The sequence below is a fragment of the Heloderma suspectum genome, chromosome 1 (genome assembly GCF_057233095.1).
Source record: "Heloderma suspectum isolate Gila_16-S chromosome 1, 16-S_ref, whole genome shotgun sequence".
NCBI lineage: Eukaryota > Metazoa > Chordata > Lepidosauria > Squamata > Helodermatidae > Heloderma > Heloderma suspectum.
This window is the reverse complement of record NC_139458.1, coordinates 344,177,168-344,193,755: the sequence shown is the minus strand read 5'-3', so window position 1 is coordinate 344,193,755 and position 16,588 is coordinate 344,177,168. Positions and strand designations below refer to the sequence as shown.

The 16,588-nt window shown below is 40.2% G+C and overlaps 1 protein-coding gene across 10 annotated transcripts in view; it reads right to left on the bottom strand.

The window, feature by feature from the left end:
* Positions 1-16,588, bottom strand: part of UTRN (utrophin) — a 507,208-nt gene that overhangs the window by 18,037 nt on the left and 472,583 nt on the right. For all 10 annotated transcript variants that reach the window (XM_084827754.1, XM_084827752.1, XM_084827759.1 and 7 more), the window contains 7 exons: positions 15,852-15,988; positions 14,733-14,771; positions 14,299-14,364; positions 13,070-13,135; positions 5,844-6,002; positions 4,360-4,603; positions 817-925 (listed from right to left, as the gene is read on the bottom strand). In XM_084827754.1, coding sequence (XP_084683880.1) covers positions 817-925; positions 4,360-4,603; positions 5,844-6,002; positions 13,070-13,135; positions 14,299-14,364; positions 14,733-14,771; positions 15,852-15,988 — 820 coding nt within the window. The remainder of the gene's footprint in view (positions 1-816; positions 926-4,359; positions 4,604-5,843; positions 6,003-13,069; positions 13,136-14,298; positions 14,365-14,732; positions 14,772-15,851; positions 15,989-16,588) is intronic.

Here is a 16,588-nt window from a genome sequence, read left to right as displayed (position 1 = left end):
CTTTCTTAAGAACAAATCCAATACATGTCCTAGGTAAGTGCAAAAGCCCCATAATAAGTAGCTTGTGTAATTTTTTAAATTTATTTTGAAATTTATAACTCAACTTTCCAATTTTAGAAGGAAGGGTTCAAGGCAGCTTCAGAAGTGTTCTCTTTCTGTTAATGCTTTCTTATGCATGGATACATACTCAAAATATGATAATGGATAATATCATATAAGCAAAGAGCCAAGGAGGAATCATAGAACAGTAGGGTTGGAAGAGGCCTATAAGACTACTGCGTCCAAACCCCCTGCTCACTGCAGGAATCCAAGTCAAAGCATCCCTGACAGATGGCCGTCCAGCCTCATCTTGAATACCTCCAGTGTGGGAGAGCCCACCACCTCCCTAGGTAACTGGTTCCATTGTCGTATTGCTCTAACAGTCAGGAAGTTTTTCCTGATGTTCAGCTGGAATCTTGCTTCCTGTAACTTCAGCCCATTATTCCGTGTCCTGCACTCCTGGATGACTGAGTAGAGATCCTGGCCTTCCTCTTTGTGAAAACCTTTCAAGTGCTTGAACAGCACTATCATATCTCTCCTCAGTCTTCTCTTTTCAAGGCTAACCATGTCCAGTTCTTTCAGTCTCTCCTATAAGGCTTTGTTTCCATTCCCTTGATAATCTTTGTTGGAAGATGGAAAAAGCCTCATAACTCCCATTTCAACCCAGACATGAAGGGGAAGGTCCCCCATACATTTTGCAAGGGGTTAGGTGTCTAACCTAAATTCTTTGGAAACCCATTCATGACAGATAAAACCTGTAGTGACCAGGAAACTTACCTGTCTGATTAAACTGTGAACTGGCATCCTGATCAGGTGAATAGCTGAGGGTGGAATGCTGAGGTGAAGCACAGGAAGAGCCTCCGTTAACTCTGGAATCTGTTTCAGGCTAAATTAGATAAAAAATTAATTCACTCCAGAAGTCCACTTCAGGGCATCAAAACATACTTTAAGTATGATATAATCTATTAACAACGAATTTGTAACATTTGATATCCAGGTTGGAAATACAGCAAATTGTCATGGCCCAGGATCCTGACCCCTTGCCCTCAGAGGATGAAGTTCCTGAGTTAACGGATCTGGAAGAGGTCTCAGTTACAGAAGGGCACCATGAAGTTCCCAACTCCTTAGGATCTAATTCTCCAGGAAGGACCCAGAGACCAGCTCCCCTGTGTCTAGCAGAGGTTGTGTTGCTGTCCTCTCATTCTGAGGACCCCTTTAATGAAGAGGACCTCAGACAATAGGGAGGAGGGGCTCACCAGCCTAAAGGAAGCCAGACCCATTCTTTAGGCTGCCACAATCTGCTGCTTTGTTGGAGCAACATACAGGCAACCTTGTCTGGATTCCTGATCCAGCATCACTTGGAACTCTCCATGGTGCTGCTCTTTTTCTTGTCTCTCTTGAAAACTCGACTCCTGCTTGGTCAGAATCCACTGAACCAGATTGATCCCAAGTTCTAAGGGTGAAAACTGGGTCTTATAGTGCCCAATGATGCCAGGCCCCCATTGCAAGAACAGGGCTCGCTAGCTTAAACAGAACACTTGTATAAACTGGATCAGATCCATTCAAAAAGAGCAAGCTTCTGACAGTGAGAAGCCTTATTGGCCTGCTCTACTGGCTCTGTCCTCCTCAGCCTCTCTATATGGAACAGCTGCGCTGTGCAACTGGCTTATTAATCCGGTGATGAACCCATGGACAGGACCTTAACAGCCATCAGAATGGTCTTGATGCTAGTCTAACCCTGTATTATATTTTGCGCGCGTGGGGGGCAGGGGGCAGTTCAGTGGCAAGTGGAGCAGAGCTTCAGGGCTTGAGATACCACTGTGCTGCCACAGAGAAATTGGTTCCATTAGGATCAGACAGACTATACAAAATGTTATTTTGAAAAGTAGCTCTGCTTGAGGCTTTATACCATGCTCGACAGTTAGGAACCCCAAGCTCCACCAAGAACCCCCATAATGTAATACCAGGAGGTATTACACTAGATGAGCCTGCGTGAAATATTTGGCTGGTGCTGTGTTCATCCCCAAATCTGTCTACTGGCACTGTTGCTCTTGGCCCAATTTAGCTAAAGAGCTATTTTTGTGCGCAGATTTTCAAATCACTTTTCTCTGATTGGTCTTCCTGGTAAAGAAAGTGGCTGCATTTGCATGTAGCGCTAAACCACATTTGGTGTTACAATAACAAACTGCAGCAAGCCTTGGGCTTGCGTGCTCCCCTTTCCTCCTCTGGCATGGCCTCAAGGAGTTTGGAAGCTTTCGTTTCTATTTTTGACAAACTGCAGCTTGGTGTGATGTGTTTTTATACAGATTGCTCAAATATATCTTTGAGGCATCTGGAAGAAAGTAAGAGGGCTGAAGAAATGGATGGAATTGTTTCATTATTTCCTCTTCTTTATAATTAACGTTTCTTTGTCAAGCTGCCACATGCCAGCTCTGCTTCACCTCTAAGTTTGACATTGTAATCAATCTTTCAGACAAAAATGACAGCATTCTATGACAACCACCAATCCTCTGGGCTTGCTGAAATAAAAATAGCAAGCACACCTCCAAATTGTGGCCGGAAATATGCAAGTTCCAATGTAAAGGAGTGCAAAATATTCCTCCAAATAATATTCTCTCATGTTTCATACTGCTATACAGTCTTCACCAGGCTCAATTAGTTTTTCTTCCCACAAGCTCTAAGATAATACACCCACCTTGACAGGTTATTAACCTAATCGACACTCTTCAGTCAACATAGCAAAATAATAAAGTAGACTTTTAAAAAGAGTGAGAGACGGGTTTGAAAATGACATATCAGAAGAACACACAAATAGCAGCGTGTGTCACAAGGTAACAAAATAGCTGTTAACACATAGCCCATTTTCAAACCAGTATAACATCATATAATCATATTAACATTTTTTCAAAAGAAACCCTGAAGCTGTCAGTTGAAAAGAAATATAAAGGAGTTAACTTTTAAACTTGAAAAACTATAGGCATGAGCATTTCCCCAGATTTCATAATCAAAAGAAACTGTAAGGGAAAGTGTACAAAATACAACGTTCTACTGGAGATTAAGGCTTGGATCCAGACTTAACTCCTGCTGACAGAAGGAGAGTGAGGCAACTTCGTTGACTCTTCCTTCAACCCTTGTACCCTTCCAAAAATGTACTCTGGAGGGTTGGGGGACCTGCCAGAACAGTGTGGAAGGTGGTGCTGGGGGCTGCAGGGGTAGGGAGAAGTTGGAAAAAGTCACCTCACCCCATTCCACCAGTGGGATCTCTCCACTGGATCAAAAGCCTTGTGTGGACAGAAGGAGCCCTTTTATCTATATCTACCAAAGAGGGCGTAGGCAAACTGATACAAACATGGAATTATATACAGGTAAAAATGCACTTCTACTGTATTCAATCCTGTTCTTCTACAGCAGAATTAGAAAAGTTTAGGGAAGGGCAGCAGAAATTATTCAACACTCAAAATATAGACTGCTTTATATATTCTGGGGTAGCAAATACATTATACTACCACATGTACATGCAGCTTGAAGCTGCAATCAATACACTTTGGTTTACATTACGACTGAGATATATTTCTAAAATGTTTTACAGGTACATCTAAAAAGATGTGCCCACAGTTTCAAAAACAAATGAAAACGTAGTTTAGTGGCTTGTTTTGTAAAGCAAAGGCCAAGCCAGGACTCAGCTGCTTCAGAACCAATTAAATGTAAAGTAAAAAAAGAATAAAGTGCCTTTGAAAATGTTCAGCGTGCCTTTTTCTCAGAACCGAATAACCATGACCTTGAACAACAATGTCTAGCACATTTAGGACTTGGGGCAGAGCTTTCTCATCAAAGGATAGGGGGTTGCAGGCAGGTTTAAGCCCCAGCATCTTTCTTTTTAGAAACGAAGGCCCCTGTCCCTTCTACATGCCCACATGAAATTAACAGGCTAGGAATTCCCAGGTGGCTTTATCACTACTCAAGGCTGATATTACATACAGCCATTTCAGCATTAACATAACCATTCAGCTCTATCCTCCAGATGCTTTCCTAGATTTTCCTGGTTGTGTCATTGTAGCGTTTGGAAACACTCATGGATATGCATTTTGACAAAGTATCACTATGGACAACATGACATTACTTTCAGCTTACTTGGAATAAAAACCTGAAAAGAGAGACATTTTGAAGCTGAAGAGAGACACCTAGCAGTGCACAATTCAGCATGCCTATAATTTCAATGAAAGCATAATGGCATTAATTAATTTCTAAAGAACGGTTGACATCGTTATGTCCATACATAACTTCTGGGTTTAGGAGAAAGCATCTCTGGGTACCATGTACCTGCTCAAGCAGCTGCCGTAGTCGGTGGAGCTGAGATTCCAGCTGCTTATTGTGATCTTCCAAAATCTGCATTCTAGCCTCCAGACGACCTTTATGTTGCCGTAAAAGTTTGGCTTCTGCAATGAGCTCAGCGTCTTCAGATGTGTGCTGGGGTGACACAGCTGAGTCTGGCGGTGGGCTCAGGGCATTCATGCCTCTTCGAAGATGCTGTTCCTTTAGTTGCTCATATTCCACTTGCAACATTCTAAAGCCAGTAAAAAAAAAGTAGCTGATTTCAAGGCAGCACAGACACAGGATAAATTCATTTAAAATCTCTTCCTGAAACTAATGTGCCTCTTCCAGTTATGGAACTTATAAAGCAGCTCCCAAGTCCTAATATGGACCTTGCTTTTTGCTTAGATATGGGAGACGAGAAGAACATTAAGAGAAGTACAAGGAACACTTGATATATTGAATAATTTCTTTTTCCAGAAACTTAACAAGATTCTAAAGCAGAAGGGCAAAGACTGTATTCCCTAGTGGGTATCCTTCTGGGAGCTGAATGCCAGTGGTGAATGGGGCCAAATTCAAAAGTGTATATGGTCTTCACCCTGTACACAACCCATTCGCACACATCCATATATCTACACATTCCTGCCATTCGCATATATCTCTCTGACATCCCACTCCCTCTCTCAATTCTGTCAAGCTGTCCCGCCAATCTCCTTGTCTGTCTCCCCATTCTCCTTGCCTTCCCCCTCGTTTCTCCATCCATGCAGCCGCTTCCTCTTCTTTTCCCCACTCGCTGTTTAGCCACATGTGACAGCTGCGAAGAGGGGAAAAGGGAGCCAAGGTTTCAACCTCTCTTCTTTGATCTGTGGGAAACATCCGAGAAGTGGAAGAGATGGGGCTGCAGGGGGCAGGGCCAAGTTAGCAATGCGTCACCAGCTTGGCCTTGCCCCAGTGGCCCCATTCCTGCTGCTTCTCAGCTGTTTTCTGTAGATCAATTGAGCAGCGAGGAGAAAAGATCAGGGCAGGGTGAAACCTCTCCCTGGGAACACCAGATATCAGGATTCAGTTGAGCAGGTGCCAATTATTTATAATGGATTGGAGAGCTGAATTGCGAGAAGAACAGGGAAGAGGGAGATGGGGGAAGAGAGTTAGGGGAAAGCAGTGGCTAATTAGGGAAAGGGACAATTCCCTCCACCTCAGTTTTGGAAGACATTTTGGCCTTGATCTTCCTCTTTCACTATACTACCACAACCAAAACCCAATATATATACACAATTTGGTTGTGGTGATATTATGCTTGAGAAGACCCTTACTGTGGTTTAGATTTGCCTCCTGTTTCACTGAAAAATGACATATGTGTTCCGACTGTAATTTTTAAAAGTTCAATCTATGATGCTAATGCCCTTTTCACAACCAAGTTCCAAATATTTAAGCACATATACTAAGATACACCAATGAAGCACCGGAGTCTCTACAAGGGAAGATAGCAACACCTTTGTTCCTCCTCAAGGTCAGCAATGATGCGCTCAAGCTCTCCTCGTTCCTCCTTTTCTACCGACTTCAAGATCTGTGCTGGACTCTGCAGCTGACTCACGGGTGATTCTCCTCCCAGAGTCTGACAGTACTGCTGGATAAGGGCATGCTCATCTTCCCTAGGGACAAAGAAAGTGACCATAAATATCCTTTACATGAGTGAAATATAAATAAACATCTATAAATTGTTTACAGAAAGCATCAAGAGTGAAGCCACGGTTAATTTACACAACAAACATCTTATGGGATAGCTGTAAATCTTGTAAGATTGCTGGAAAAGGCAAAAGTGCTATGATGGATGGGCTTGAATGAAGACAAACTCAGATTTTCTAAACAATCATGCTGACTGCTGTTTGAAACCATGGTAAGACATGTCTTTACTTTCTAAGGCTATGTTCACAGGTTGGTGCAATTTACACCTCTACAGCATGATAATTTAAAGTGTGGTAGAGATTCAACCTGTGCCCCTGGTGCCATATCCAGGAAATAATGAGTGACAGCCCACCTACATGATTTACTGAGTCCTTCTGTGGAGGACAGTTAAACATATATTCACAGGGTGGGAGGGCAGGCATGACCCCAAAGCTCACTCCCTTGCTCCACCAAGAGTAGAGGTTAAAACAAAACTTCGGAGAACATCCAAAGTGATCCAACAATATAAAGAGATGACTACTATATAAAAAAAAACAACTACTATAGGGGAACCTAGTGGTGGAAACACCCTCTTGTGAATTTTTGGTAGAGTGTAAAAGACTTCTGGGATTATTATTCATAAGAAACATGTACTCATTAGCTGTTCTATAGCCCAGTTGAGCTTAATTAGAAATTACATGGATTTAGCTGTAAAATTTTCTTAAAAATTTATAAAAAACAACTGCATATAATGATTTGTCTTTTTCAGAGATCTCTGCAGGCATGTATATATAGATATTAAAACTGATTTAAGTAATCATGGGCAATTTTACAGTGTGATGATTAGCATTATTACTATATTTTTAAAATGGATGTTGTATACTTTTAATGTATTTTTATGTGCTTTTGTCTCGTTCTTCTTTCTCTAATCTAGCCCCTGAAGAAGGTCCATACTCAAGGCTGAAACACATAGGAATACTTCTTGGAATAAAACCACATATATTTTTTCAACATCCTGAGACTTTGCCTCTATATTTCATCCCACCATGAGTTAAGCCTACATGCAAAAGCAAGGTGTGAATTGGCCCTTACATGTATACCAAACTCTTACTTTATAGCAGGACATTTGTGCAGGTAAGTGTGCACAGGATAACAACCAAAATTCTAACCTATTCACTCTTTGCATGTGTAGGAACTTGGATAAAGTATGGAGAAGATCATAAGAAGAGCCATACTGGATCAGACCATTCTGTTCACACAGTGACCAACCAGCAGCCTGTGGTAAGCCCACAAGGAGGATGCAAGTGCAAAAGACTCCCACTCATATCAACTGATATTGAAAGACATATTGTCCATGAATTTGTTTAACCCCCTTTTATGGCCATCCAAGTTGGTGGCCACCACTGATCTCGTGGTAGCGAATTCCATGCTTAATGATGCTCTGTGTTAAATATGGAATTCCTGTTATCTGTTCTGAATCTCCCACCATCCGCTTCAGTGGATAAACACAGGTTGCAGAATTACTCACTTTCTCCACACCATGCATACTTTTGTACACCTCTAGCATGTCTCCCTTTACTTGCATTTTTTTTTAGCTAAACAATCCCAGACATTGTAACCTTTCCACCTAGGAGAATTGCTCCAGCCCCTTGATCATTTTGGTTGCCCTTTTCTGTGTTGTTCACAGAAAGAACTTTCCCAACTGACTTCTGTGTGTATGCACATTCCGATTGCAAAGTTCCTCTAATGCTTGGGGCTGCTGCGTGTTTACTTAGCAAGGATGTGAAGCAGATCTGAACTTGAAGATATTAACTCTTCTATTTGCAACTAAACAGCAGCAGCAGACAAATCTTTAGAAAATATTTTCTATACATTTTGTGTTTTTTGGCCATCTGTTTACTCAGCTCCAACTGCTGCTTTCTGCATTGCAGCTTTCATGATAACTAACTCAAGAACTCTTGAAAAGCTAAATAATGAACAAAACTAGGAAAAATATGTTAACTGTATAAAACTAGAGCGCGCACACATTTTTAGATTGTACTTTTTAAAAAATAGGAAGATAAAGAGAGCAGAAAAAATGCTCCAGGTGATAGGCAACCAGAGATATGACAGGGTCTTATATTGCACATGCCAATAACAGTTAAAAGGACTTAGAGGTCATCAAGTGCAACCCAACTGCCCTCCTGCATAGCAAGACAAGCTATACACCAACTCCTTCCTCAACAAGTGACACAGATCAAAGGACATAATCTAGATCACTACATAAAGTGATCTAGATTATGCACTACATAAAGCTGCCTATGGCGCAGATAGCTTCAGATGGCTCAAGTGAACAACTCAAGCCACACAGCTGAAGTCACAGAGATTAGGATGAGATGCAAATGCTCTTTACTCAGAAAGAAATCTGAAACTACTCTTATAACCAAATACTTTAAAATATTTAAATATTTAAATAATGATCTGTTATAAAGATAGGTTTCACCTAAAAAGTGACTTGAAAAAAGGTTTGATTCAATTGCAGAGTTTTCCCCAGTATCCAGTGTTGTCCATCTGCCAGCGGACCAGAAACCACTGGTCAAATGGATTCCCCCTCCCTCTGCACCCCTCTCCCCAAATCTGCTCTGGAGGATTGGGGAACATGCCAGAACAGATTTGGAGGGCATGAGGGAGACGTCAGGGGCAAGGAGAGCAAGAAGAGGTCCCACTGAGTGAGCAGAAGTCTGCTTGTGTGAAATGCAGCCCAGGGCATGAGGTAAAGCAAACCTATTTTAATCATTTTTGTGCACAGATAACTTAATAGGAACCATAGTAACTAAGAACGGCAAAAACTAGTAGGCAATGTACATTATACATGTTCACTCATTACTAATACACATTACTATAAGGATGGACAAATTAATCAACATAGAATGCCACAAAGAAAATATCAGAAGCCTGGTCATTCTTTTCTCCATCCTTTGGACTAGGCGTGGGCTGCTGAATTGTTGCCAAAATGCCCCCTACCACAAGAAGTGACCACCAATGCAGCCATTCCATGGTATTTCATCTCCTGCCCCTCCCACCAGGAGAATCACCACCGCACAGGAAAAACGTGGCCAGTAATTTTACCCCTGTTCCCCTTCCCCCCCGCCAGCTGAATTGCCACAGCACAGGAAAACAAAAAGCAGACAGTGATCTTACCTCTCTTTCCCAGAGACCAATCAGACTCTCTGGCCTGTTCTCACAGGGCTCTATGGTGCAGAGGACACCCTGTTACCCTCCTGTACCATACAGCTGATTCTATTGAGCAGGATACAACCCAACACTGCCCACCCCTGATTTAGACCTTTGGTGTAATTTATACATTTGGAGTGTTTGCCATCCCACGCGCACTGGCTATTTGGAGGGCTAGATATAATATTAATGGATATAATCATATTATTGGATATAATATTTCCTTATTATGTGTTACATACTGATTCTAAGAATTTTTCTTTGTTTTTAGTTAGAAGAAGATGCATGGAAAATTTCCTACATACCAATGCATCTGGGGTGAAAAGCCTTTCTTCAGTGGAAAATAATTTGGCAGGTGTAATTACATTTTAAAATAATCATTAGACATAACTACCAAAACTCTGTCATAATTTATTAAAATATGAGTCAAATGCAATATCATTTACTTTAAATGTAGTGCTGCCCATGTTAGTCCAGAACATGCAGATTTCTTCTTATCTACCTTCAGTTAACTTACACAAAATTCTTACTAGCTGTCAATTGAAATTTCACTGCAGTTGAAGTCAACATAATTTTCAGCTTTATGGCACTGTAAAGCTATGCAGAGTAAGAATTATTCCTCTGGAATATCTGAGATACCGAGACACTGGCAACACAAGACTCAGCTGCCAGGTAAAGTGCAGGAAAATAATTTTAGGCTAAATTGAAGAATCTGATTACAGTCATCATGTTCGCAAGAAAATAAAAATAGTCTAAATCTCTTTAAATTATAGGGTACAACGATTGCTTTTGAGCAGCCATGATCAAAAACAACATTATTCTTAAGAGCTGGAGGCTAACACAAATATGCTGACAGGAAATTTCAGGAGGATACGTAGGATTAAACTTCATAGTTATTCTAATTTATTTTTTAAAATCCAATACCAGAAATCATTATCTTCATTACAGGTAGTGGAGTTCAGATTTGAATTTCAAATATAAAGTTAAGATGGCTCTCAGAGTAAACTTTTTTCTTTTTTAAAAAGAGCTTGTTTCTCAACCTGGAACCAGGCTTTTAGCAAACATGTAGAAAAATCTTCCATGACTTCAGAGTCATTGCAAATCTCTAAAGAATGAGGAATGTTCAAATATAACCTTAGGTCAAGCCCTTAATTATACTGATACCAGTACTGGTGACAGGCATAAGATTGCGATAAGTAAGCTATGCCACTATGCACCATGGTAAGTCACACGGTCCACAGTACTTTTACGCCCTCCACGTTCCACTGATCTCATAGGTTTTACAGAGGACAAAGAGTAGGCTTATTGATTTGTCTATTATAAGCAGTATGCTCTGAAACAGATAATGCTGTTCTTCACTGAAGTAACACTTGACAAATAAAAGAATGTACTTGCAGAAAAGACATAACCTTTTAACAGATTTTCCCACCACCCCACCACCCCTTTGCCAGATGACTGGTCTGAAAGACAGAACCTTATGTTGGCCCTAACAGGTCACATGCCAACAATTTAAGATAGATTTATTAGTTGCAGAGCAAACCTAGCTGAATGCTTCCATGCTGACCACATGACCCATTGCAGAGTAAAGGACAAGAAGCCAGCAGAAAACGCTCCAGCACTGAATCATAACGACATTGAAAACCCAGCCCCAGAAAAGATAAGGAGACAGCAACTATTTATCAAAATTAGTGCTGCCTGCACAAATAGTTATTACATGACCCAAACGGTAAGTTTATTTTAGGAAGTAACTACATTTTTCCACTGTAGAGGAAGGTCAGTGGAAACCAGAGTGCACTGATTACTACAGAAACCAGAGAGAGGCAATGTAAAATGTAGCCTGAATCAAGGCTATTCTTGACTTCCTAAGTGATGCATCTCTAATGGATCATCTCATGGAGAAGGCCCCCTGAGAATCTACACTGGTTTTTATTATTATGGGCAGTATTCAAAGCTGCCACTCTGCATATGCCACTGATGTAGTGCTGCCATATATGACCTGTAGTACAATGACAACAGTGTATACTGGAGTGATGGGTTTTCCAGGGAAGTTCATTGCTCCAGCTATTAGTGTTGTGCTAGAGATCGCTTATGCTACATCAATGGCATAAGTACAGCGTCAGTGTTGGATAATGCCCTATTTCTGTAACTATTAATCTTTAAACAGGCACACAAATTATGTGTGTACATGAGTACTAATGTCATTAAGTTATGGAACAACTCTCAATAGAGGTTCAATCCAGAGAAGTTGGAGGAAGTCTTTGTGGGTGGTTCATCAGTTTGGCTGAATGGTGCTTACCCTGTTCTGGAGGGGGTTGCACATCCCCCAAAGAAGGGGTGAGAAACCATTTTTGGCTTGTGGGCCTAATTGGCCTTGGGGCAAGGTGTTGGGGGCTCCATGACAGGAGTAAGTACGAACACCACTGGCATGTGCCCCACCCCCATTTTCTCTCTCCCTCTCACACACACACAACCTTACCAAACCTATGCAGATCAGCTGAGGAGGAGGTATCCAATCATGACATGCTGGGTGGGGAGGTCCCGTCTTTATCCCTATTGTAGCACACTAGGGATGAAAATCAGGGTCTCTCTGCAACTCAGCTCATCCCAAGCATGCCAGAATCAAAGGAAAGGGGGCAAGGTCACAGGAAGGGAGCATTCCAGTGGGAGCATTCGAGCGGGAGCTCTTTGTAGGCTGGATTGGGGAGCATCATGGGCTGGAGGTTTCCCAAGGCTGCCCTAAAGGATCAGTCATGTAATTTGGGGGTGCTCTTGAATCTATCATTGGTCATTAGAGGTACAGGTAGCCTTGGTAATTCATATCAGGCTGATCAGCTTTTATCAATTTAGGCTGATATACCAACTAGGACCCTATCTGGACCCTTGGTACTCCAAAGGTTTGTGTACATTTGCTTTAGAAAATTATGTTTAACAGGTTTTTTAGGGGAAAAAAAAGGTCAAGGTAGCAAGACAAAAGTAGTAACTCATCAGTTTACCATTTGATGTTCAACTTTACACACTGCAAAAGGTTTTGCAGTTCAAATGAAAGCATAGAATTTAATTTCTAACATGGTAATTATCTTCTGAGGCCTTCAAACTTGTGTCCAATGGGATTTTACTTGGCAGGCTTATAAATGGATGAACCAATGCTACAAAGAGTTACAGTTTTTGTCTGACCAATTAACAGGATGCAACATTTCACATTTTTCTTAGTATTGCCAACCTCTGAAGTTATGGACGTGATCCAAATATTCTCAAACTCTGTTTATTATGAAGCAAATAGAAAAGAAGTCTATTGTATTGTTTATCTGTAGACTCGTAATTCTGTAAGCAATTCAGCAAGAGTAAATCATGGTCTTGTCTCCATCATCACTCATGTTTATTAAATTCACCAACCACAACATTATACTGTGATTGCTTCTGTGTTGTTGCCCAATCTGTGACAGTATGTAGATTGAAAGAAAAGATAAAATGAAAATGGGCTTTGCTTGTTTAAAAATGCCTCTACAGCTAGCTATGAGAATGGGTGGCAGGGCCTTATACAACGCCTTTTTTTCCAAACTATATTTTTGTGTGGAAAGAAAGGTTGTCTCATAACCCCCCCCCCCCCTACAATCTTCACTAAATTACTTTCTTCAGCAAACTGAACACTATCAGTTTATGCTATATATTACCAGCTTATGCTATTTCAGCAATGTGACATTAATGCAGACCACTGGGAAGTTCTAATTATTACCTATTTGCTGGGAGCGAAAATTCACAGCAATTGGTGAAGAACTTATCAGACAACTATAATCAAATGTGTTGACATTTTCCAGCAATTATACTTGCTTAATCTACTTACACACTTCCTGTGGTGGAGCTACCATCTGTGAACAAGGAGCCATTGGTCCGTTCCATCTGGGCCAGCCTAAAAGAGAGACAGCAACTCAGGCAAGAATAAATAAGACCAGGTTTCACAGAAGTCAGATCTTGCTTCAGGCGATTGCAACGGTTTACAAGTAAGTCAATGTGAGGATAACCAAGATAACCTATTCTTAATTGACTCGGCAGGAAGTTTTCATGTTTATCCCCTTGCTTCAAAACCTGGTTATTTTCTCAACACCACATCACATCATAGCTACTATATTATTTACTAACATGTCACTGTCCCACTTTTTGTTACTCCTTCATCACGACCCATCTTCTTCATCACTTTTGCCTTGTCTGTCAAAACTTTCACAAAAGCAAGTTTTCCCAGGCTTTTCAAATGGGTCATGCAGCTGGTCACACATATATGGATGCCACTGATATAAATGGCAAAACCACTGCACTGCATATGCTTCCACTTCAGCCAACAAATCAGTAATACCTTTGGGCAGAGTATAAGACCATTTTCAGAAAACACACATACAAGTGGATGAAGAATAGACAACTCAAAGTGAAGATCTGGCTCACGTTCTTCTGTATCAACCTAGCATACACTGGGCATCTTAGGAGGCCCTGCTCTGTCTTCACCCTCCACCAGAGATGCAGAGGGTAGTGACATGGGACAGGGCCTTCTCAGTGGTGGCACTCACTCTCAAGGGAGGATTGCCTTGCTCCTTCTCTATTAGTTTTCAGATATCATGGAGAAGCAGTTTTCTTTCAGTGGGTATTTTGGATCAACTGAGTTACGAATCTGTGAGAACCAATAACATTACTGTTGGATTGCTCAGATTTTGTTTTAAACTGTTATATGGGGTGGGGGGTGTTCATAAACTGCTTTATATTCCCATATGAGTCCAAAAGAAGGATGAAAACATCCTAAATAAATAAATAAGACTGTACCTCTGAAGTACATTCTACAACCACTCTAGAATAGTAGCAATTATACAGTCATTAAGTCATGACAATAGCTCTAGATTGCATCACCTTAATTAAACATTCGACTTCATCACCTTACTCTCAACATCAGATGATTTTCCAGAAGATTTCATCAATAACTTTATCTTTGTACAGCCCAGTACATACTTTTAAAGGTATATTTTATTTTGTAACCTTAACCCCATGTTCTGTGATGTAAATAAGATTTGGTCTTCTTTTGCTTCTTACCTGTTGGCATATTGCTCTATCCTGGAATGTGTATCATCATGAAATAGTTGGGGAGACTGGGAGGGACTAGCAAACAAAGTAATAAAAGAAAACAAATTGATACCATTTGTCAAATTTTAGGAAAAAATGGTTTATAATATTAAACAAACAGAATATGGTTAAAAAAAAACACACATGGTCCTATGACTGTTAACTAGCTGAGGGGTTCATGTAAATACATATGCAATTGCACACCATTAAGAAAGCCATTTGTTTCCTTAAGTGCAATCCTTTGGGAAATTCTGTAGTGCCTATTCCACTAGAATGAATGGGAGATATAGAGGAGCATGGCTGCGCACAAGAAGAAGCTTCCTTAATTCAATAGGATGGGCAGAAGAAAGACTTGGTGGATTGAACTCAACACCTTTCCAGGCATAAGGGCTGCAGATACTCACTCATATTGCTCTGGCCACATACTGATGAGTGTGATGGGACTGCAAGAAAAGAGAGAAGCAAAGCAGGGCAAAAACTTTAATGCAATTGAAGCAAGTAAAAAGCATACACTGTTTATCCATTGGTCCTCCCAAATAATTTGCTTTAGTAATAACTGAGACAAAGAAAAGTGACCAAAACAGAAACTGCAGTACAACATGTCAGAGATCAGAGACAAGCCTTTGGAAAGCAAACATACCAGTGATAATGTAATTGTTATGCTTTTATTGCATTTTAATATATTGTTTTAATCCATTTTAATTGTTTCTGCAAGCTGCAATGAGTGCCAATTTTTGGTAGAAAGGAGTGGTACAAAAAATAAAAATTAAAAAAATATTAAACCCACATTTTATTATCATTAAGTAAATGTCCAGCCTGTTCCTTATGCAGAATTGGATTTAATTTCAGTATTTAAGTATATTATCCGATTATGGTATAGATATTGTTGAAAGGATTGCTGAGGAGCAGGGTGTACAGGAATGTGAATACTACGTAAGAACACCTCCAACAGTAATTTTATCATTTACTAACATTGTTAAAATGCAGACAATAGCTAGAGATTGGTTTAGAGAGACCTTCAGAATGAAAATATTTGACAGGACCATCTTCGGCAACAGCCACATATTCTCCTCTTCCATTAATTTTCTTTAATCACGTTTTGAATCCAAAGATATAAGTGTGCCCCCCTCTCTCAATAAGTGGGTTTATTTTAACACAAGGAACAGAGTTTCTAGGTACAATCCAGCCCACTTTAAGCACTTTTAATGAGGAAATTAAGGCCATTCCTAACTCATTCCCATTCACATCAGTGGAACTTAAAAACTGTTATTTTAGCTTTACTGTGTCCTTTCATCAAAATGTATTCATCTCGGTTTCCTCCTCACTATAGCCTATACTTTCCTTGTGAATCCATTTTTATTGTACCCAGTTTTAAAGCCCAATTCTTGTATTACTCCAATATTTACTCTAAGGCACCATATTCATGGAAGGCAGGCAGTCTCTCACTGCAGCTTTTATCATTGAAATGTCTCAGTGATAGAAAACTCTGTGCAGAGAAGCACTGGTATGTATTCAAAACTTACGTCTCCAAATTGTCGCCTTCTAGGACTGTTTGTACTGGTAGATAGCCAAGTCGTGGGTGTTTAGCAAAATACTTCTTTGACCGGAACTTATTCTTTAGCACTTTGGTGAAATCTCGTACATCTTCTCCTGATGTTGTCTGGGAGAAAAAAACACCAGAAAACACAAATTAAATATTTACAGTTTTAATGGCATTGAGTAATACATTACATTACACTGCCAACCGAAGCTGGTGGTAAAGTGCAAATTACAATGATTTAAAATAACCAAAAATGACCTTTTAAAGGCTGAACGCAAGAATATTAAAAGACTGATTCTAAAAAGCAAATTCTTTATTTGCTGCTTGCTTTAAAAGCCTAGCAGTTCTTAAATTATACAGCAATTTATATACATTTTTCAATTTAATAAAGTGACTTGTAACAAAAGCTAGAACTGGCAAAAAACTAAAAGCCATCAAATTATGTTTTAAAGGAAAGGTAATTTAATCACAACGTTAGAGAGTATTTTAATCTACCGAAGTACTTAGTTTTAGTGAAACTGAAGATTTTGAGCCTGAGATTCTGTTGCTGCCTCTTCTCCAGCGGCATCCAAGCTAAGAGAAACAGCAACATGCTTGCCAGTCCCCATTAGACTAACACAATAATTGCATTCCGGTGTCAGAACATCTGATACTCCATCTGAGGGTTATATAGACAACTCACCTTGCCCATTCAAAACGAATGCTACAGTGCACATGGGC